The sequence below is a fragment of the Heterocephalus glaber genome, unplaced genomic scaffold (assembly GCF_053883595.1).
Source record: "Heterocephalus glaber isolate CG9 unplaced genomic scaffold, H.glaber_assembly_v1.0 deba00001757, whole genome shotgun sequence".
NCBI lineage: Eukaryota > Metazoa > Chordata > Mammalia > Rodentia > Bathyergidae > Heterocephalus > Heterocephalus glaber.
In genome coordinates, this window is record NW_028258454.1 from 1226514 (window position 1) to 1250933 (window position 24420).

At 38.3% G+C, this 24420-nt stretch overlaps 1 protein-coding gene across 2 annotated transcripts in view; it reads right to left on the reverse strand.

Moving 5' to 3' along the window:
• Positions 1 to 24420, reverse strand: part of Jmy (junction mediating and regulatory protein, p53 cofactor) — a 111181-nt gene that overhangs the window by 37949 nt on the left and 48812 nt on the right. For both annotated transcript variants that reach the window (XM_021248539.2, XM_004870224.4), the window contains exons 3-4: positions 21277 to 21427; positions 17050 to 17219 (exon numbers count right to left, since the gene is read on the reverse strand). In XM_021248539.2, coding sequence (XP_021104198.2) covers positions 17050 to 17219; positions 21277 to 21427 — 321 coding nt within the window. The remainder of the gene's footprint in view (positions 1 to 17049; positions 17220 to 21276; positions 21428 to 24420) is intronic.

A 24420-nucleotide genomic window follows, 5' to 3' on the forward strand; every position in this document is an offset into this window, starting at 1 on the left:
ATAAGTTTCCTATGGCCATCTCAGGTCTAGGCTGTCAGTTCCATTTTCCCCACACAGGTTCTCTGCGGCTGGCAGTGACCACTTATGCGCCACATTTCCAATGCTGTGTCTTCCCCCTAACACTCTCTCCTGTCCCATCCTCTGGCAGGCAGCCTGAAAAGCCCTGTTTCAACAATCGTCTATACTATTAGCTGCCTCCACTGCAGGACTCTTACCAACCAATGTATCTTAAAACACTTAAGTTAAGAGGCATGCTACTGCCAGTACATAGCCAAATCAAACACCAAGCTGAGAAGGGAAGTAGGTACAGTTCTTCTCTTATAAGCAGTGCCTCAGCACCAATTTTCTGGTTCATTAAGTTCTATCTAAAGCAAGAGTCCAGAGTAGATTTTCCAAAGGATGGATTCTAGGACAAAACCTCATTAGAGGCAGACGGGCAGACTAGAACCCATTAAGTCCAAGAAATGAGAAAATAAACAATGGTGTAGTGCTAGGCCCCGGAAAAAGCTGACAGATTATATAGGTCAGAGTATACATATTTTTATGGGATAATCGAAAAGGAAAGGGACAGCATGAGTCAGGGAAAGTTAGAAGGCCAAAATGGTGCTCTGAAGTTTGTCTGAACTTCCAATGGAGGCCAAATCCTCAGTATGAGGCGGCATGGGTGTCCTGCTCCAAATCTCCCTGAAACACCTGCAATGTCCAGGCTGATTTCTCCTATTCTCAGTTGTTAGGCACAGGACTAAAGCAAAGGGAATCCAGAGTGGAAAGGGAATGAACTTGAGACAGAGGGAAAGGGAATGAACAGCACATAACAGGCAGGTGTCACCATCTTTGTTACTCTTGGGGGCAGAGCTTCCTTAGGCAAGAAGGAAGCCCAGGAAGTAGTTCAAATACTCAAATAAAAACACAGCTACCTTAAAATGTCACACAGATCAGCGTTCACCCTCCTAAACAAACATACTTTAGATATCAAGACCCCAAAGCAAACTGTTACTTATTTCCTAATGTGACCTGGGTAAGGAATGAGAAAGCTGGAGCTAGGCACTCTACAAAAGTGCTTCTAACTACATTAAATTAGACAGCACCATTCAAAAATTATGGAAAAAGAAACAAAGGAAAGTGTTTTCAGAGTGATTTGGGGCAGGAAATGAAGAAGCAGTTCACAGCCTCACATTCACAGAGGTACAACACGTATCACTGACCCCACAGTCGTTCTCAACATGCACATGGAAATCAAGATTTGGTCAGTTTTCCCATGGGCTGCCTTTACTATATCCCAAAAATAGGCAGAAAGCAATTTATACAAAGGAATGATACCACCGCTCTACCTTTCACCCTACTGTGCAAAAGATCCCTGACTTAAGAGGAGCTGTGAAAAAGCAGAACCACCTACAGATGAGACATAATTCGGTCAACAAATAGTAAACACCTCCCCCATAGTTTGAGCTACAGAGAAAGTAGACCCTGAAGTGTCTGCTAAGGCAAGCAAACATGTTAAGCAAGGGAAATGTATCTTTCCTTTGTATTCCCCTCATGATACTTACAAAACATTTAAAGAATTAGGGTAATATTAGCTAATATTTAGTTAGTTCTTACTTTATGTCAGGCACTATGTTGATATGGAGCAGAAAGCCAGGGGAAGGTATATGTTTATATTTTCCAGAGAAGTTAAGTAACTCACTTAAGGTTACATAAGGAGTACACTTGCAGAATTGAGATCTACATGCTGTCCTGTTCAATATGGCAGCCACTAGTCACATGTGCATTTAAATTTAAAATGCTGTTCATCTGTTATATAAGCCTCATATCAAGAGCTCATCAGCCACATGTAGCTAGAAACTACCTGCTGGACAGTGTAATATAAGATATTTCTTTTACTGTGGGATGTTCTGATGGACAGCACTGTCTAGATCCTAACTGCCACATCTATAATAAATGCTTAATTCTTGACAAATGGAAATGAAAACATAAGCTTAGTTTAACCTAATTTGGCATGTGCCTTTAGGAGAAATACAGAATTATGAATATAGGTGGTAGCCTCAGCCTCAGGATTGGCATATCATATTCAGCTCAATATGCTAGCAATTTATTGACGTTCACAGACATGAACAAGAAATCACAAAAGGACCAGGAATGGTTAGGATCATTTGTCAGTGAAAGTGCAAGTATATGGATACATTTGAAAAGACTTTCAAAGGTGGAATCCCTTTCCTGATATTCTTAATAATTTTCTGTTAACCAGAAGCAAAAAGTCCACCAACTAATTGAGATGTAACTGTGCTTTCTATGATTTCATGATGGCATCTTAATTTTAGTATCTTCCATTCTGAAGATTTCTTTCCACAAAGAAAATACTTATTTCAAAATCAATCTTTATTTTACTAACACTTCTAATGTATTCTCTCTACTCCTAATAGCGTTTAAAGGTACTTTAATTTTGTCCATGGTTTAAAGTGAAAAACAAAACAAGTATACTATATCACATGTGATGTGGGTTACAGAATGAAAGATTTAGTTGCACAAGTTAAATTCCAATCTTATTTTGAATCTGGATGGGGTGGGGAGTTTAATACTGAAATAGTGGAATAAAGTAGCTACAGTCAAATTTGCACTGGATTCTTTGAAGGGTTTTGAATAGAACAGGTACTAGTATCTTTCAGCAGTTGTAATGAGGGAAATCTGAACACCAGGACTCAATCTAAGATCAGAGGCTCATGATTTGGGACCTTACTAAAATTATGTATAAAATCGTAATTTTATATACCTTTCTCTCTGAACAATTGCTATCTTTCAAATACTTAAGGAAGCAGGACTTTATGTCCTTCAAAGAGTAAGACTGAGGGCTAGGGATTTAGCTCAGTGGTTCTGCTGCCTGCCTAGAAAGTGCAAGGAGCTGAGTTTGATCCCCGGTACCAAAAAAAAAAAAAAAAAGTAAGACTGATAGTGATCAAGACTCTGAAACACACAGAGTACTCTTGAGAGTAAAGAAAATTTAGACATAAGTAGTAGAATACTGCTTATCTGGGTAATTTTTAGTGTTTCAGTGCTAATTTAGGAAATTAAATTCAAGTTCAGCCTTACATTTATGGCAAACATTCCTAATTTTTTTAAAAATTCTTTTATTGGTTAGGTATACAACACATTTACATTTCTCATTGGGAACTTATACCTTTACATGATGCATCTTGGTTCTTATTTTTTCCCCATTCCTAGCCCTCCCTTCACGCCCTCCACCCTTCCCTATTTACAAAGACTTTGTTTCCATTTTTTGCATTTCTCATCATTTTTAATTTCCCTTCTTTCCTTTCCCCTGCCCCTCCCACTTCCCCTACCCCTTGGGACCTCTTTGTTCCTATTTCATATTATCAATTATTCATTCTAATCATTGGTACATTTTAGGTATACAATATAATGACATTCATCATTGGAAATTTGCATTTATATAATCTCTCTTGGTTCTTATTTTTCCCCCTTCCCCTGCCCTCCCTTCAACCCCTCCATCCCTCCCTATTTACAAAGACTTTGTTTCCATTCTTCCATTTTCTCATATTAATTCCACTCCTTTCTTTCCTTTCCCCTACCCCTCCCACTTCCCCTTCCCCTTTGCCCCTTTTCTTCCTATTTCACATTATCTATTAACACCTTTTAGTCTAATTTAATTTTAACATGTTTTCATTATTTTTAACTGTTTTCTTTTTGTCATGTCAGGAAAGGGTTTTAAAATGACTTAAGGACACAAAAAACAACCGCATTCCTGTACACCAATAATGAACTCACTAAGAAAGAAATCAGGAAAATCCATTTACAATAGCTTAAAAAATAAAAAATTAAATACCTAAGAATCAACCTAACCAACCAAGGAGGTGGAAAGATCTCTATAATGAAAATTATAGAACTCTGAAGAAATTTAAGAAGGCAACAGAAACATATCCTTGTTCCTGGATTGGCAAAATTAATAGTTAAGGGCCAGGAATGTAGCTCAGCAGCACAGCAAAAGGCCCTGCATTCCCTATTAAAATAGCAACAATATTCTTCATAGAACAAGAAGGAAAAAAAAAACCCTCTAAAACTCATATGAAATCAGAAAACACCCAGACTAGCCAAAGTAACCTTGAGCAAAAGCAGAAAACCTGTAGGCTATCACAATACTGGATTTCAAATTATACTACATAAAGCTACAATAACAAAAACAACATGGTACTGGCACAAAAACAGACATGTAAAGCAATGAAACAGAAGACACAGAAACAACTTTATGCACCTAAAACAATAAAGGTAGCTGGGCATATGGTGGCGCGTGCCTGTAATCCCAACACTCCAGGCTGAGGCAGGAGCATTAACACATTCAAGGCCAGCCTGGACTACACAGTGAGTTCAAGGCCAATCTGAGCTACATAGTGAGACTTTGTCTCAAAAAACAAAAAAAACAAAAACAAAAAAAGCGAGAGAGAGAGAGAGAGAGAGAGAGAGAGAGAGAGCGAGTGAGAGAGAGAATGAACGAATAATTGTGGAACCACTCCCCTCACTCACTGAACCTGAGCAACACCCCAAGATCACCCTCCCTGGGCCCCTGTCCTAAAGCCTACTACCCCGAGGCAGAGATAAGAAAAATAAAGACCCTAAGCCTGTCCTGGAAAATTCTGAAATCGCAAACCAGGACCCATGAATGATGACCTGCAATAACCTGCCTATCCTTGGAGTTCATGTATATGAACTGCATTTCATGCACCCAATTATACCAGTGAATTATGGGAAAGGATATGTACAGTAGACATAGCTGGTAGACACAGCACTCTATCAACTGAGTTGTCTATCATGCTGTAGAAGACCCAATGGATGGCACCCTAGACCCAGCACATTTTAAATTCTTAAACCCAAGGGCTTCAGCACTGGTGGCATTTTCTTTTCTGCCTGAAGGAGCCCCCTTACTTCAAGAATATTGTTGCCTGTTAGAACTGTGCTGCTTTTTCCTTACTGCTGGATGCCAAGTCCAATTCTTTGTTTGTGGTGCAAAAGAACCTAGAAACCCATCCAGGACTATCACCCACAGTAACACTCCTACAGCCATTTAATTTGGGGGGGGGGGTACCAGGGATTGAACTCAGGACCTTGCACTTGCAAGGCAGGCATGGTACAGCCATCTAATTTTTGACAAAAGGGCCATACTTTAGAGAAAGGATAGCCCTTTAATGAATGGTGCTGGGAAAACGGGACATCCACTTGCAGAGGATTAAAACGAAATTCCCATCTCTCACCCTGTACTAAAATCAAATCAAAATGGTTCAAAGAACCAGAAATAAAAACAAAAAATTTGAAACTGCTGGAAGGTAACACAGGGGAAACATTTAAGGCCCAGGGAACAGGCAAAGACTCCCTGAATACAACTCCAATAGCATGAATAACATGACATTACATCAAATTTTAACTTTTTTTTTTTTTTCTTGAGGCAGGGTCTCACTACATAGTTCAGGCTGGCCTGGAACTCATGGCTTCCCAAGTCCTGGGATTACAGGTGTGCGCCACCAGCTACATCAAATTTTAAAAAGCTTCTGCACAGCAAATGAAAAAACCAATAGAGTAAAGACATAACCAACAGAATGGGAGAAAATCTTTACTAGCTATACTCTTCTGATAAAGGACTGATACCTAGAATATATAAAGAACTAAAAACTAAAAACTACCCTTCAAAAGTACAAATGGTCAATAAGTACATGAAGAACTGTTCGACATCTTTAGCCATTAGGGAAATGCAAATCAAAACAAGTTTGAGATCTCAACTTACCTTAGTCAGAATGGTTTCTATCCTCAAGAACACAAAAAGAAATGAATGCTGGTAAGGATGGGGGTTGGGGGGACGAGAGGGACCCTCCTACGTTATTGGAAGGAATGCAAACTAGTGCAACCATTATGGAAATCACTATGTAGAGCCCTCAAAAAAAGACATACCTAGCTAAATCTCTCCTAGGTATATTCTAAAAGAATCAGAGACACCATACTATAGTGATACTTGCATACCCACATCTGTAGCAGCACAATTCACAACAGTTAAGCTCTGGAACTAGCCAAGCTGCCCATCAACAGATGAGTGAATGAAGAAAATGTGGTAGATACGTACACAGCATTTTATTCAGCCATAAAGAAGAATGAAATCATTTGCAAGAAAATAGATGAAGCTCAAGACCATTCTAAGCAAAATAAGTCAGATGGTAAAATTAAAATATCATATGCTTTCTCTTACATGAAAAATAAGAAATATAAATAAATGAATAAAATAGTCGTAGACTCTTGGAGATTGGGAAGGAAGTTGGGTGGAGAGGAAAGCAATTGTGTGTGTGTGTACAATCAAGATAGGTTACAAGCATGCACCAGTTTCCCAAAATCAACATTACTATATTGTAGTATAAATATGCACTAATAAAAAAAAAAAAAGTCCTGGGCTGGGGATTTAGCTCAGCGGTTCCGCTGCCTGCCTTGCAAGCGCAAGGACCCGAGTTCGATCCCTGGTACCCAAAAAAAAAAAAAAACAAAATCCTAAGGAAACAAAGCATATTGACATTTTTATTTGTTTTATTTTTTTGGAGACTGGGTGTCATTTTGAGGTTCAAGCTGACCTTGAACTTATTATGCAGCCTACTCACAGCAATCCTTCTGCCTCTGCCTCCTGAGTGCTGGGATTACAGGCATGTACCACTATATCTAGCCATATAGACTTTTTTTTTGGTACTGGAGAATGAACTTGGGAACTTGCACTTGTGATGACGGCAGTGGAACCACTGAGCTAAATCCCCAGCCCTTCATATCGACATTTTTAAAGAACAAAAATCTCTCTGTAATTTAAATTACAGGGTAGTACTGTATTATTAAAAAAGGAAAGGCTCTGCTGGCAAAGTATTTGTTTGGGATGAGCTTAATAATTTACATTTGCTCTGTTTTTCATGACTAATGTGGGCACCTTAAATTAATGCTAATAAACTGGCTTAGCACATCATCACACAAACACACAAACAGCATAATACCTATATTATATACACAACAAGCATAAACCTACCAAGAATAACTAAAAAAAATCCTTTGAAGAATTCAAACAAAGCCCAGAACTTTGAAAATAGACTATTACAGTAATGGGACAGGACCCAGAGAAAATGACCACATAGATAATCATCTCTAATACAGGGCCTGTTATGGCTTGTGTCTAGTTGTCCCCACAAAGCCTCATGCACTCATAGGTGGGGCTTTTTCAGAGGTCGCTGGATTTAGAATGTGTGATGCTGGGATTGATTCATGGTGTAATGCTAGAATCAAGGGCACTAGGATTAAGAGTGTGAGTGCTACCCACCCTAAGTAGCCTGGATAAAAGGGCAAGAAAGAGCTGTAGCATTCCCTTGTTGCTCTGCTATGTTCTGCCTGTCATGAACTGTTTCTCTTCTGTGATGCCTGTCTGCCACGTCACCTTGCCCTACAGCCAGCCAATTATGGTCTGAAACCTCTACAAACTCTGAGCCAAATAGACCTTTCCTTCCTTATCTTGTGGGTGTTGGGTATTTTGTCTCAGCAATGAGAAAAGTAACTAAGAATTTGCTACCAGAGAAGTGGGGTTGTTGCTGTGACTGCACTTGACCATGTGGTTTAGGAGCCTTTGGAGCTGGCTTGTGGGAAAGAGAAAAGTTAGGAAAGGTTTGGAGATGCCAGCTGAAACGGAAGAGCTGCAGTGCCTGAAGAAGCTGTACTTGGGAGATTCTGATCAGAGCTCAGAAGACCAGAAGGCTGATAGAAATTCTAAGACCAAATTCAGGAGATTTCTGCTGGAAAGGACTGCACTGGCTGTTGGACTCCAGACGATGCATATCACGCCTTGGGCAAAGTTTGCCTGCATTTGCTCATGTCCACAGACTTCGCCTGAGACTGAGATTAAGGGCAGTGGACTAATTAAATCTTGCAGAAGAAATTTCAAAGCAGTCTAATGTTGGGGCGTGGCACGGCAGCTGTTGGCGGCTTTTAGCCAGATTTATGCTGAAAATCAAGAGCAAAGAGCCCAGCAGAATGATTTAAAACGTTTTTTGTTTAGCCAGAAAAGAAGCTCCAGTAAAGCTGTGAACTGCAAAGATAGAGCAGAGGAGATCTTGATTGGTGAGAAGGAGCAGAATAGAAAAAATGGCCTGAGGACATCGCAAGAAGCAGCAGGCCTTCATCCTTTTGCAGCCTCAAAATTACAAAAGTGAAAGACTTTGCTTTGAGAAAAGAGTCTCGGAGCACCATGTTCCAGAATAGCAGTGGCCTAGGGAAGTTGTTCTTCAGGATTTTGTTCACAGGCACTGGACCCCTATGGCCAAGAGAGAAAGGAAGCCGGGCTACTGCTCCAGCTGGCAGCAGACCTTGGTGTCATCCATGTGGTGCTATTTTTAGGTGCATACAGAATGCAAGAGTTGTGGGGTCAGGAAGGCTTCTACCCACATTTCAAAGGAGGCCTGGGAGGCTAGGCAGTGTGCTCGAGAGGGCAATGTGTGAAGCTGTGAGTGTGAAGCTGAACATGCAGTGGAGATCCCAGAAGTTTGGAGAAGTCAGGAACATGGGCTTTCTGAGGATAACTGCAAGGAGGGAGAAGAGCTGGTACCAGAGAGAAGCCATGGGAGCTAGAATCACTGGAAGTGCAGAGAGGGCGGAGCCACCCAAGCCCTTCGGAGTTCACAACTTGCCACAGATTGCCAGGGATGCTGCAAGTGGAACTGTGTGATTTAATGTTTGCCCTGCTGGATTCTGAACTTGCTTGTTCCCATTCCTTCCTATCCCCTTTGTACCTTTTGGAATGAAAATGTCTATCTTGTGCCAGTTTATGTTAGAAGTGCTTAACATTCTTTTCATTTGTACAGGGGCTTGCAGCTAAGAGTTTGCCTTAAATCGCAGAGGAGACTTTAACTTTCAGCAATGCTGAAACTGTTAGGACTTTGATAACTCTTGGAGATTGACTAACTGCCTTTTGCATAAAGGCATGCACATGGTCTTTGGGGAACTAGAGGTTGAGTGTTATGGCTTGTGTCTAGAAGTCCCCCCAAAGCTTCATGCGAATGAGGTGAGGCTATTTTGGAGATGGCTGAATCTAGCATGCATGAATGATGCGTGGTGGGGCTAGGGCCAAGGGCACTAGGATTAAGGGTGTGAGTGCTACTTGCCCTGAGTAGTCTGGATAAGATAAAAGGGGGAGAAAGAGCTGTAGTATTCCCTTGTTGCTGTGTTATCTTCTCCTCACCATGAACTGCTTCCCCTCTGTGATGCTTGTCTGCCATGCCACCCTCCCATGGAGCCAGGCGACTATGGACTGAAACCCCTACAAACTGTCAGGCAAATAAACTTTTCATTCCTTAACCTGTGGGTGTTGGGTATTTTGTCTCAGCAATGAGAAAAGTAACTAAGACAGGGTTCATTTCAGTACCTTCCTTCCTCTATCATCCTAAGACCTAGGCCACCTTACAATGTGTATAATCCTCTTGCTTTATCAAGTAATCAGAACTTGGCAGCTCTGTTATGCACCTCAGATTGCCAGAACAACTCAATGTCAGCAAGGTCACAACAGCAAAGCTATCCAATGTGACAAAGACAAACCCAGTACTCTCACAGGCAATACAAGGTTGGGATTTCTTTTTTTTTTTTTTTTAAATGAACAAAAGTTCTGCAATTTAGAAAACTTCCCCATGCCTTGCACAAAAAGGAACAAGCTCTTAGAAAGGGAAACTTGGGGCCTGGGATTTAGAGCTCAGTGGCTTCCCCGCCTGCTGCACAAGCACAAGGACCCTAGTTCTATCCCTGGTATGGAAAAAAAAAAAAAGAAAGAAAGGGAAACTTGTAGAAATGTCCCAGGGGAACACAAGATGGGACTGAGTTCCTTCAAAGAGATTCACAGTATAAAATGTGGAAAGTTTCCAGGACAAGTTTTTTTTTTGGTAACGGGGATCAAACTCGGGTCCTTGCACTTGTGAGGCAGGCGGCAGAACCACTGAGCTAAATCCCCGGTGCTCCAGGACAAGTTTTAATTTTATCTTTTAATAGCAGCAAATAAGAAAATGAAAATGGTAAAATTAAATCACAATTTAAAATCTATTAAAAATAGGGCCGGGGATTTAGCTCAGTGGTTTCGCACAAGGACCCAAGTTTGATCTCCGGTACCAAAAAAAAAAAAAAAAAAAAAATCTTTAGAAATATTCCTTTCTAGATCACAAGTATACCTTACAGGTTACCTCACATATTATTTTTCAAACAAGAGTAGATAAGCCTAAGGTGCTTTAAAAATGTCACTGAGGATTATCTTGGTATAATACCTAAAACCAAAGTTTCATAAAGCAATATATTTTATACAACTCTGTATTAAAAAATGTGAACACGGCAGTTCTTCTCCTGGGGAGTAACATGTACTACATTTACAAATACGTATTTAATATTTTAAAGCTAATATGAACAGCCCACAGAATGGGAAGAAATATTTGCAAATCACATATTGGATAACAAACTTGAATCTAGAATATATAAAGAATTCTCACACATATAAACTAACTTGGTCACAAAAATGAGCTAAGGATCAGAAGAAACATTTCTCCAAGGAAAGACATACAAATAGTCAGTGAGCATACAAAAAGTTAACAGGGAAATGCAAATCAAAACCACAACGACAGATCATTTCACATCTACCAGGGAAGCTATAATGAAAGACAGTAAGGCCAGGCACAGTGGTGCATGTTTGTGATTCCAGGATGTGGGAGACTGAGGAAGGAGGATCACAAGTTTGAATCCCACCTAGCCAACTTAGCAAGATTTTGTCTCAAAGTAAAAAATATATAGGGCTGTGGATGTAGCTCTGTGTGGTGATCATAAGTTCAATCCACAATAAAGGGAGAGGAAAAGGGAGATGGTGAAGATACTGAAGATAGATATGGTAAAAATTCTAGCCCTCATATGGTACTAGTGGAAATGTAAAATGGGGCACCTGCTTTGGAAAAAGAGTTCTACAGTTATACAAAAACACATATCCATGTTAAGACTAGTAAATGAATGTTCATAGCATCATTATTTTTAATAGCTCCAAAAGCATAAACAATTCAAATTTTATTATCTGATGAACTGATAATTATACAGTAGAGTATCTTTGGGGAATACAACTAAATTAAGTACTGATGTTACAACATGGATAAAATCTGAAAACCTAATCAGAATGGTGGAAAAAAAACCTAATCAAAATGATTATGTGCTGTATGCTCGCTTTTATATGAAATGTCCAGAATAACAAATCTAGAGATAGCAGTGGTTACTTAAGGCCTGCAAGAGAGGAGGTGTTTGGAAGATGAAAGTGGAAAATGACTGCTCAAGACACAGGGTTTTGTTAATGCTGTGGTGACAGTTATCTGATTCTGTTAGTTTACTAAAAAAAAACATCGAACTGTACTCTCTGGATCAGTGAAGGTGAACGTATGGCACACATACCACAGCTGGCTGTTTGTTACCACTGAAAAGGTTCGCCATCACTGCTCTAGATGGATAAAATGAACAGTATGTGAACATTTCAAAGGAGTTTTACTTGACATTACAGTAAAGCCCCACTTATGCACATTTGAGCTACAAACTTTCACAGTTGTGCGTATTTTTTATTTTATTATTATTATTATTATTTGCAGTACTGGGGACTGAACCAAGAGCCTTGTGCATGCTAGCCTTGAGCAACACCCTCAGCCCAATGTAGTTTGTTTTTTATTTTGGGGGGGGGGGGTACCGGGATTGAACTTGGGACCTTGTGCTTGCAAGGCAAGCAGCAGAACCATAAGGCTAAATCCCTGGCCCCCAATGTAGTATTTTTAAAAAACCATCTTAGACTACAAACAAAAAATATAAATGATAAATCAAATAATTCTATTTTACTTAACCTTTGAGGTATAAATGCTCTTTTAAAATGACTAACATAAATTCAGTCACCTGACCCATTCACTCAACTCAGACCAATAAAAGCATTTTTAAAAAGCATAAAAGATAATGAATGCTACAATAAATTACATCAACATGGAAAACAAAAGAAGAAATCCAAAATTTCATAACTTACATACTTTTGGTCTTTGAAATAGTGAGTTTAAAAGGTATGTGTTCCTGGATCGGGGATTTAGCTCAGTGATTTCCCCACCTACTGCACAAGTGCCAGGACCCGAGTTCAATCCCCAGTACAAAAAAAAAAAAAAGGTGTGTCCTCGGGTCATTCTCCAAAATAGACCACACACTAGCTCATAGAACATGTCTAAGTAAATGTAAAAGAATTCAAGTTACCCCCTGGATATTATCAGACCGTAGTACAATAAAATTGGAGGTCAATAATATAAGAAACTGCAAAACTCCCACAAACACGTGGAAATTGAATAACACCCACCTGAAAAACCAATGGGTCACAGAGGAAATTAAAGAAGAAATTACACAATTTCTACAAGTAAATGATAATGCCAGTAAAACATACAGGAATCTATGGGACACAACGAAAGCAGTTCTACACAGGAAATTCATAGCAGTGAATGCCCATATTAGGAAAACAGAGAGAACTCAGATAAATAATCTAATGTAGAACCTTAAGCTCCCAGAAAAAGAGCGTAAGAAACCCAAAGCTCGTACAAGGAAGGAAATTATAAAGATCAGAGCAGAAATCAATGCAATCGAGACTAAGAGAACAACACAAACAAATTAATGAATCAAAGAGTTGGTTTTTTGAAAGAATAAATAAAATCAGGGCCAGGGATTTAGCTCAGTGGTTCCAGTGCCTGCCTAGCAAGTGCAAGGACCCGAGTTCGATCCCCAGTACCAAATAAATAAATAAATAAATAAATAAATAAATAAATAAAATTGATAAAACTTTTAGCCAAACTTATCAAAAAAAGGAAAGAAAAGGCTCAAATCCATGCAATTAAAAACAAAAAAGGTGAAGTCACAACAGACCCAGCAGAAATCCAGAGGATCATCAATACATACTTTGAGAACCTGTACTCTAATAAAACGGAAAACACAGAAGAAACGGACAGATTCCTAGCTACATATGAATTACCAAAGTTAAATGAAGAAGATATAGAAATTCTAAACGCCCCAATTACAATGAGTGCAATTGAAAATGTAATAAAAAATTTACCAACAAAGAAAAACCAAGGTCCTGATGGGTTCACTGCTGAATTCTACAAGACATTTAAAGAAGAACTAATGCCATTACTCTTTCAGCTCATCAAGGAAATTGAAAAGGAAGAAAGGCTTCCAAATTCATTCCTAGAAGCAAGTGTTACTTTGATTCCAAAACCAGGGAAAGACACAACCCAAAAAGAGAACTACAGACCAATCTCCCTAATGAACATAGATGCAAAAATCCTCAACAAGATACTGGCAAACAGAATACAGAGGGTCATCAAGATCATACACCCTAACCAAGTCTGATTTATCCCAGGGATGCAAGGATGGTTCAACATTCGTAAATCAATAAATGTAATACACTATATTAACAGAGTCAAGGACAAAAACCATATGATCAGCTCAATATATGCAGAAAAGGCATTTGACAAAATCCAACACCCATTCATGATAAAAACCCTGCAGAAAATTGGAATACAAGGTCTTTATCTCAACCCGATTAAGGCTATTTATGAAAAACCAACTGGCAACATCATACTAAATGGTCAAAACCTGAAAACTTTCACACTAAAATCAGGAACAAGACAAGGATGCCCACTATCACTACTCCTGTTCAATATTGTTCTGGAAACATTAGCCACAGCAATTAGAAAAGAGAAAGAAATAAAAGGAATAAAGACAGGAAAGGAAGAAGTTAAACTGTCATTATTTGCTGACGATATGATACTTTACATAGAAGATCCAAAAAATTCTGCCAAAAGACTTCTAGACTTAATTGACAGATTCAGTAGAGTAGCTGGATATAAGGTCAACACTCAAAAAACAATAGCCTTCTTATACACAAATAGCAGACTCACTGAGAGAGAAATTAGGGAAACAATTCCTTTCACAATAGCATCCAAAAAAATGAAATATCTAGGAATCAACCTAACAAAGGAAGTGAAAGACCTCTACACTGAAAACTATAGCACTCTGATAAAGGAGATTGAGGTGGATATAAGAAAATGGAAAGACATCCCTTGTTCCCGGGTAGAAAGAACTAATATAGTGAAAATGACCATACTTCCACAAACTACTATATGGATTTAATGCAATGTCGATTGAAATTCCAACAATATACTTCATAGAACTAGAGAAAACAATCCAAAAATTCATTTGGAACTAGAAGAGACCTAGAATAGCAAAAGCAATTCTAGGCAACAGAGACCTGGCTAGGGGTATTACAATCCCCAACTTGAAACTATATTTCAAAGCTACTGTGATAAAAACAGCATGGTACTGGCAAAGAAACAGACCTAAAGATCAGTGGAATAGATTAGAAGATGCAGAAACAACTCCAGACATACTCAGCCACCTCATCTTTGACAAAGGAGCCAACCACCTATTAAAAAGATAGCCTATTTAACAAATGGTGTTGGAAAAACTGGATTTCAATCTGCCAAAGATTAAAACTAGACCCATACCTATCACCATGCACTAAACTAAGATCTAAGTGGATTAAAGATCTAAATATTAAGATAGAAACACTAAACTTCCTGGAAGATAAATTAGGTAGAACTCTTGAAGACACTGGTGTAGGAAAAGACTTTATGAACAAAACCTCAGTAGCACGGGAACTAGCACAAAGAATCAACAACTGGGATCTCATCTTATTAAAAAGCTTTTGCACTGAGAGAAAAAGAACCAACAGAGCTAAGAGACAACCTACAATGTGCGAAAAAATTTTTAGCAGCTGTACCTCAGACAAAGGACTAAATACATAAAGAACTGAAAACCATCAGAGCCCCCAAATTCAAAGAACCAATTCAAAAATGGGCATCTGAAATGAACAGACACTTCTCAGACAAAAAAAGGTAAAAGCAGCAAATAAATATATGAAAAAATGTTCAGCATCAGTGGTCATTTGAGAGATGCAGATGAAAACCACACTGAGATTCCACCTCACCCCACAAAGAATGGCTGCTATCAAGAAATCAACTAATAACAAATGCTGGTGGGGTTGTGGGGAGAAAGGAACCCTTTTCCATTGTAGGTGGGAGTGCAGACTGGTCCAACCACTGTGGAAATCAGTATGGAGATACCTCAAAGAACTAGGGCTAGAGGTCCCATTTGACCCAGCTATTCCCCTACTGAGAATTTTCCCAAAAGAATTAAAAGAATCATACCACAGAGATATATGTGCACCCATGTTTACAGCGGCACAGTTTGTAATATCTAAAGCTTGGAAACAGCCCAAGTGCCCATCAACTGGAAACTGGACAAAGAAGACGTGGTTTTTAAATAAAATGGAGTACTACTCAGCCATAAAGAATGAGAAACTAGAGATATTTATAGCTAAATGGATGCATATTGAGGCCATACTCTTAAGTGAAATCAATAGGACACACATGTGTCTCCACCTGCTGTGCAAGCACAAGTACCCGAGTTCGATACCCGGTACCAAAAAAAAAAAAAAAAGGAAACACATGTGTAAATACCAAATAGTTTCTCTAGTGTGAGAAACTGAAAGTGTAAATAAGGATTAAAATGATTAAAAAGAATAACTGATAATTTGAAATAGGAAAAGGTCCAAAGGTGTAGGGTTGGTGGGAGGGGAAGGGGAAAGGAAAGAAGGGAAAGGAAAAATTATGAGAAAAGAAAAAAAATGGAAACGTAATCTATATAAATAGGGAAGGGTTGAGGGGGTGTAGGGTGCACAGGTAATGGGAAAAAAATAAGAACCAAGATACATCATGTACAGGTACAAGCACCCAATGATAAATGTAAACGTATTGTATACCTAAAATGTACCAATAAAATTTAAAAAATAAAAGGTGTGTCCTGAATAGTTGAATCTGAACAATAAAGTCTTACTATATGCCACCTTGATCTCCCTTTGAAGGTCATCTCTCACACGACCTTCAATCTTCACACTACTAAAGTTATGATACATCTTCATTTCCAAAAATATTGTACTTCTGGTCTCTAACATTTGCTGCTTCTAGTAATACTTAAAAAACTATCAGCAGATGACTAAATTATATATATTTATTTGCCTTTTCAGTAAGACCAATTTGTTCTGGCCCAGTTTCATTATAGTGAAATACAGAATTTGGAAATAGTAACATAGGAGATGAACAAAAAGACAGTTGTGTCCCACTTCAGTAACTCAATGCTCTGAAGCACAATTCCAGCACCAGTGGTACATTCAGTGCTGTACTTTGCACAATGAGAAACACTGAAAGGATGAACAAGTAGATAAGGAAAAAAGTGGTTAAAAATTTTAAAATACCACTTAGGTATATTTTGAATAAAAAAATCAGCCACTCTTCAAGGATTTTTAAGACTATTCCTAGTTCAAATAAGGTCTCATAGGAACAAAACATCTTTCTTAAGTTCTGCCTCCATGGAGACATTTACTTAATGAAGCATAGGCAAAAAACCAGTCTTTATTAACCCTATTTAGGTTCAGTGGGACTAAAACAGAGTTCCAACAGGTAAAGGTACGAACACTTTTCAGTCAATTTAAACACAATGCTACTGCCTGAGGATTTTTATTAAACTTCCCTGAAAAAAAAAACAAAAAAAACTTCTCTGGGCAGTGAGGCTTTAAGTGCTAAAGTGCTGTAAACTTTTACAGTAAAAAATGAAACGCACATACATACAAAACTTTAAAGGCAACAAAATTCTGACCTAGGCCTCTTTCTGTTTCAACAGCATGCTGATGTCAAGCATCACAGAGTGGGTATGGAATACTGGTGTGCCTAGCTCTTCTAGTAATGGCAATCAAGTCACTGACCTTATCATAAATGTTTATCTTATGGAGAAAGTACAAATTAACAAGCCCATACAATCCAAAAGGCATTGTTTTGTACAAAGGCAAAATGGTTAAGTCTTAGCTCTTTTTATTTTATAAAATTTTCTGGTGGTTTTCATTACCTCTTCTTTTAGTGCATGTTTCCTTTGTTCCAAACAGATCTCTTTAGCTCTCATCATCTGTAAAGTCTCTTTGGAAACTGCATACTGGAGTTTTTCCATTCGTTCAGCGGCTGCTGCCCATGATGCTTTACCAAATTTCTTCTGATCAGCTCTCATTCGATCATAGACAGCTATTAAATAATAATTTTTAAAGAGACATTAAAACATAAAATAACTTGATGCTAAAGAACTGAAAAATCTTAGATTTCACTAGACACACATGAATTTTACCTCCACGATAAATCACCTATAAAACATCTCTAAAATGTTATTCAAAGATAGCATATCCCAGTTCATCCTCAGAAATAATGTTCTATAGATGAAACTTAATTATTCAAATAACTTAAGAAATACTTGCACATAGTGTTTTTAACTTTCCAAATGTTTATAACAATTTATTCTGTGAAGACTTTATCCTTTCTTCTAGGTATGTTAATTGAATTCAGTCAAGATTAAAAACACTCAAATCCACATTCCAGGTGTTATCACTGTGTCCCTCAATGTAATAACATGATGTGGAGGGAAATAAATCAGATAACCACCATGGCCCTCATCATCATCATGCCTAACTACACTTTAATAACTGATAAGACACTTCAATGAATAAAAGAAATAGAGAACTAAATTAGTACCAAATGTAATCGTGGGGACATATTCACTGGTGATTTATATTTTCAAAAGTAATAATTTGTTTTGTACTATGCCCTGAGTATCTTTTATAAGACAGTACAATTCAGGAACCTTTTATAAAATGCCTCCTTTTTAAAAAATAATGCATATACATGGTTAAAAATTGAAACTGTACAACTAGTTCCTGTGCTCAGCTCTCTCCCATCTCTAGCACCACTGCCCAAATGCAACTAAATTTTAGCCACGTTCATAGAGGAATATTGCTATTTCTTGATTTATAGTCTTTACAAATCATTTTATTCATGATGAATGTAATCATTATGTACTAGAAACACATACTAATAAAAATAAAAAGAATTATCTATTCCTATATGACAGATGAGGAATCTGCTTGCTTAGAATCTTCATCAGATACATCACCTTTTTTTGGTTCTCTGAATTTTGCTGCTCCTATTGTTTTTGGTGGCCACATGAACGCTAACAGGAAGCAATGTTTCCAATTCACGATCTCTCTGAACTCCAATTTCAAGGTCTCTAACAAAATCTACCCATGTTTGGTGAACATAAGATAAAATTTCTCAGTTTTTAAATTTCTGTACATCTTTTAAAACCCTAAGACCAACACAGTAGTGCTCTGTAAGGGAAAAACAGCTTGGGCCCTAATACACAGATTTCCATTAAAATTCTAGGCCTACCCATAGCTAGCATGTATCTTTTGTCAAGAAACTTAACTATTCTTGGGCTCAACACCCGGGGGTGGGGGTGGGGTGGGGTGAGGTGTTAGTACCTAACCAGAGGGCTAAATAATATGGTTTAATAAGAGTAAGTAACTAAATTGTCTCTCCCACTTTGTCTAGCAACATTAATCCAAGAAAGGATGTTTTTTTTTCTTTTGCTCTCTCATGTAGCCTATCACAACCATCAATATTGGTATTATTTCAAAGCACTTTTTCAGATTTTTAATCTATCAATTTGCCCAGCAACCCCAGAGAATAGGCAAAATATGTATTATCAACACCTGCTGTCCCGAAATGAGAAACTGAGGAGTTCTGGTAACTTAAAACAAGGTTACACATGCACAGTAGTACTCAAATGTTCAAATGCCCTATTAATTTGTTTGTTTGTCTGTTTTGGTACCAGGGATTGAACTCGGGACCTTGCGCTTGCAAAGCAGGTGCCAAAACCACTGAGCTAAACCCCGACCCCTGTAATAATATTCTTATATAATTATTATAACTATGTTTTTCAAAAGCTCTGAAGATGACAGAATCCTGGTGTTTACAAGGTAGCAGGTTAAATCTATTTTTAAAACATAATGCTCTATCACACATCTTGTCAGAAACAGGCCCATTTAAGGTGGCGTGATGTGATGTGGTGTGGTTTGGTTTGGTTCTTTTTTTTTTTTTGGTACTGGGATTCAAACTCAGGACCTCGCGCGGCAGAACCACTGAGCTAAATCCCTGACCATGGTTTGGTTTGGTTCTGAGACAAGGTCTCCCTATGTAGTTCCAGCTGGGCTTCAATTCACTACGTAGCCCAGGCTGGGCTCAAACTCCAAGTGATCCTCCTGCCTTAGCCTCCCTAGTGCTTGGATTACATTTGTGCACCAGCATGCCTGCCTAAGGTGGGTGTTTTTAACAGGTAAGCTTAACATACCAAAATTAGGTTATTTCTAGCTTTGTAGAAGAAGAAAAATACAGAGGCCTGTTTTTCTCCTCCTCTAAAGAGCTGAAACAAATAAATGTTGCCCTCTGACTGAGACATACAGGAAGGGCATTACTCTCCCAAGTTTAAAGTCTTGCAGAGACCCTCCATTATGTTTCTCCAGCATGAGAGGACAAGGACAAGCTCAGAAAAGGGAAGCAAAAAAGTCAAATAAGTTATCTCTTCTTGTTCAGGACCAAAGGCTTTTTGGTAGGATAAAATAACCAGAACTGAGATATCAAATTCTAAAACGAATTTGATGAAACGTAGAGTCCTAGAATGATACTCATCACATAGAAAAACATTTTACCTGAAACTGGAGAAGCAAGTTATAAATAAGACCAACAGTCTAAACTGTTTAAACAAAATCAGAACCAACTATGAATTATATATGAATAAAGATAGAATCATTGCACTTATGCAATAAACCCCATGTGGAAAAGGCCTGACAGACAAAAGAAGTGAAGTTTTTCCTAGTAATATTTAATTTTTTCTATAATATTTTGTACTCATAATACAAAGACTTTTTTTTATTTTTTATTTTTTTTGGTACCGAGGATTGAACTTGGGTCCTGGCACTTGCACAGCAGGCGACGAAACCAGTGAGCTAAATCCCCAGCCCCAAAGACTTTTTTAAAGTAAGAGAATATATCTAAAAAGCAGACTCTATAGCTATCACAAAGGCAGTCTACAGTAGATCAAAACATATTTAAAGTTGCTTAAAAGGTGTGATTCTTTATATAATACAGTATTTTCTTTTTTGTACTGGGGATGGAACTCGGAACCTTGCACTTTGCGAGGCAGGTGGTGGAACCACTGAGCTAAATCCCCGGCCCTTTTATGTTTTATTTTTAAAGTTTTCATGCAGCTCTATGGTAAACCACCAGGATTGCAGGGTCACATGAGAGTGCACCGTTACACTCCACAGAATCATTTTTTAGGGTGACTATACCATTCTGCATTCTCATCAGCAAGGTAGGAAGGGTCGCAGTTACTCTGCCATCTTCACTATCCCCTGGGACTGTCGGTGTTTGTTTTAGCCACTTTACTACGTGCCTAGCTCATTAAGGTTTCAATCTGCATTTCCACAATGAGCAATGATGTTGAACTTCTTTTCCTATCCTTACTTGCTGTCATCCTATCTGTTAATTGGATTGTCATCACTGTTCAGTTTGGATTTCTTTATATATCCTTGTTACAAGGTTTTTTCCTTTTGTCAGATATGCGATTTGCAAATATTCTCTCTTTATCTTTTCATTTCCTCTTGACACTGTCTGGCAGAATAAACTCTGATAAAATCCATTTTTATTAAACTTCTTATAGTCTGTGCTCTTTATCATTTTTATGGGTTTTCTTCTTTGTATCATTACTAAGACTTCTCTGCCTAAATATAAATTATATAAATCTATATATAAATGATTATATAAATTTATATAACTCCAGGGAACAGATTTTCATCTGAAGTTTTATAGTTTTACATTATATATTTGGATCTATGATCTATTTTGATTGCGAAGATTTGACATTTAGGTTAAGGTTCATTTTTCTGCATACAGATGGCCAACTGTCTGAATAGCATTTATTATTTCTCCTTAACTTGGTTTATCGAAGATTAAATGACTAATTTGTATCTATTTACATGCCCTCCATTCTCTTCCACTGACTTAAGAGTACATGTATACATACATGCCTAGAAAGGACTAAAGGGACATATCTTTATTTGCTAACAGTGGTCTTTTCTAACTGCTGGGATGATTGATCCTTACGTATTTTTCTGTATAATTCTGACCATAAAGTACTTCCGCATTCAGTGTCAAAAATGCCTAACAAGAAAAATTTTAGTGGAAAACTTACCTTTTTGAGCTTTTGCTGTTATTTCAAAATATTTGACAGTAAGGTCCTGAATAGACAATACAGCCATGTGAGCTTTCCGCTGCCAATCAGCATCTTCTTTTTGTAGACTCTCAATTCTTCGGGGTCCCAGATAATCATTCTCCATGGATATCTTTAAGAGAGAAAATGTAAAAAGTAAGTTTATTTCTAAGCTGGGTATCGTGGCACATGCTTTTAAGCACAGCTACTTGGGAATGTGAGGCAGGAAGATCAAGTTTGAGTCAGCCTAGGCAATGTAGTAAGACCTTGTCTCAAAAATACAATTTCAACAAGGGTTGGACATAGGGACCAAAACATATGTTGAAGACAGCATTTTTAACAAATGGTGTTGGGAAACTTGGTTTTCTTTCATTCTTTCTTTTTTTTAAGTCAAAAAGATTTAATATGGCTCATGGTTTCAGAGATTTCAGTCCATGGTCACTTGACCTTGTTGCATTGGCCCTATGTGGCAAGCACATTGTGGTGGGAGTGCACGGAGGAAGAAGTGGATTACTTCATGGCAGTAGAGGATCAAAGAGAGAGAAAGAAGAGCTAGGTCCCAACATTTTCTTCAAGGTCTTGCCCCCAGTGACCTGAAGAATTCTTCTCACTGGCTCCTACGTCCCAAAGGTTCCATCACATCCCAATAGTGCCACAGTCTACAGACCAAGCCTTCAACACACAGATCCTTGGGGACACTTACCCAAACCTCAGTAGTGACCCTGTATCTAAGTATCTCAGCAGTACTACCATCTCAGGTATCACTATGGGGATGAGGGCTTGTGTGTGCAGTGTTTGACAAGGTCTGATGCTCTGGGGGCACCCAGTAAACTGAGTTAAAACTGATAATATAGGAAGAGAAAATGGAAACAAAACTTTTGTAAATGAGGGGAAGATGGGTCGATGGAGGGGAGAATGAGGGGAAAAAGCAGCAGCAAGATATGCCGTGCACAGGTACAAATACCCTATGATGAATGTGATCATTATGTATATCTAAAATAAATGTTTTGTTTTTTTTCTACCAAAAAATGTTTTTTATCTACCAATAAATGTTTTGCTTAAAAAAAAAAAAAAGATTGAAGTAGATAAAGATGTGGTTTTTTTATACAATGGAGTACTACTCTGCCATAATGAAGGTTGAGCTTCAGATATTTATAGCTAAATGGATGGCCTTTGAGACCATACTTTTAAGTGAAATAAATCGGACACACATGTTTAAATACCACATTGTTTCTCTGGCATGAGAAACTAAATGTGGAAATAAGGACTGAAATGTATAATGGGTGTTGGGAAATGGGAAGGGGAATGAGGGAGGAGGGAGGAAGGAAGGGACAAGAAAAAACGTAAAAATAGAAGGAATAAATGGAAACAACGCTTTTGTACATGGGGAGGGGATGGGGCTTGAGGGGGGGAATAGGATAAAATAAACTTTATTTTTAAAAAGATTGATAATATATAAAATCAGCCTGTATGTGCACTTAAAAAAACTCTGGATAGCTGGGGATTTAGCTCAGTGGTTCCATCGCCTGGCTCACAAGCTCAAGGTCCCGAGTTCGATCCCCAGTACAAAAAAAAAAAAAAAAACCTCTGGATAAAAATACTCCCTTTTGGCCCTGTTCTTGGGATCAAACCCAGGACTTTGTACATGCCTGGCAAATGCTCTAACACTGAGCTACAACCCCAGCCCCTCTTGATTAAAGTAACAGAGAAAAGGCTGGGCCTGGTGTCACATACCTGTAATCCCAGCACTCTGGGAGGTAGGCAGTAGAGCCCAGCCTTAGCAATTTAGCAAGCTAGGAAGACCCAGTTTCAATGCAAAATAACACAAAGAAGTCAGCTGTGGTGGCACATGGCTAAGGTCCAAGCACTCTGGTGGCTGAGATAGGAGGATTACCATGAGTTTGAGGCCAGCCTGGGCTACCTAGTAAATTCACAGCCAGCCTTAACTAGACAGCAAGACAACACAGGTTGGGGGTGTAACTCAGTGAGATGGCACTGGGTTCATTCAGTTCCCAATACAGGGGTTGGGGGTGGGTGTAAAAGAAAGTCCGAAGAATAAAGGCTCATGACAACCCTGAGGAGTTTTGACCTTCTGAGTTGGGTGAAAAAGAGCCTATAGAAAGCAAGACAGAGATACAGGAAATCTAAGAAGCAACAGGACTCACAGGAGGAGAAACTGCCCATGCACTCTGTAGTATTGTGTGGTGGTCCATGTCCATGGACCTAACAGCATGAACATCACTGACCTTGGCAACAGTGTTACCAGGTGATAAGCAACTCCCCTACCTGGTCATTTCCATCACATTTTCAGATCTCAGCTCAATTACTGATCATGAATGTTTCTGGACTTTCCACAAGAAGTTCCTCATGCACTACCTGCACCTTCCCTTCATAGCTTTTATCACAATCATACATTACATTATTTTGTGACCTAGTAAATACTGACTGCTTCTCCTCAGTGAAAAGGCTTCATGGCATGTTTTCCACTAACACACTGCCTAGAATGAGCAGGAAATTATAAAATATTTCCTAAATGATTGACATGAATTTTAAAAACTCACTTCCATATATTTTTGTAATGCACAGAAAAACATAACCATATAAAAATGCTCTGAGAGGCTGGGGATTTAGCTCAGTGGCACCACGCCTGCCTTGCAAATGCAAGGTCTTGAATTCCATCTCTGGTACAAAAAAAAAAAAAAAGCTCTGAGAAATATGATTATGTGGATGACAGAGAGAAAAGGGTATTCTTGGGCAAAAATATGGGATTACAGGTGGGCCTTCTTAATAATTGTTTTAGTCTGGGTTTTTTTTTTGGTACTATCTTAATGGGATATGCTACAGTAGAATGAGTAAGAAAGAAATGATAAGAAAGAAGTATCCAACAGTGGCAGAATCTGAAGCTCCAAGAAAGAGATGAGGCTGATTAGAGGAAGGTCCTAAGAAAATACCTTTGAATGACAATAGCTTAGAGATGTTCATAGTATAAAGTTGTGTGAAATAGAGGGGGGAAAAAAGAAATATAGGGAAAAAATTGATTCCCCAAATCTGAAAAGTTATATATTTAATATTCTCCTAAAATATAATTCTTTGCATTGTTTATGAAGAGTTTTTAATGTCATGGGA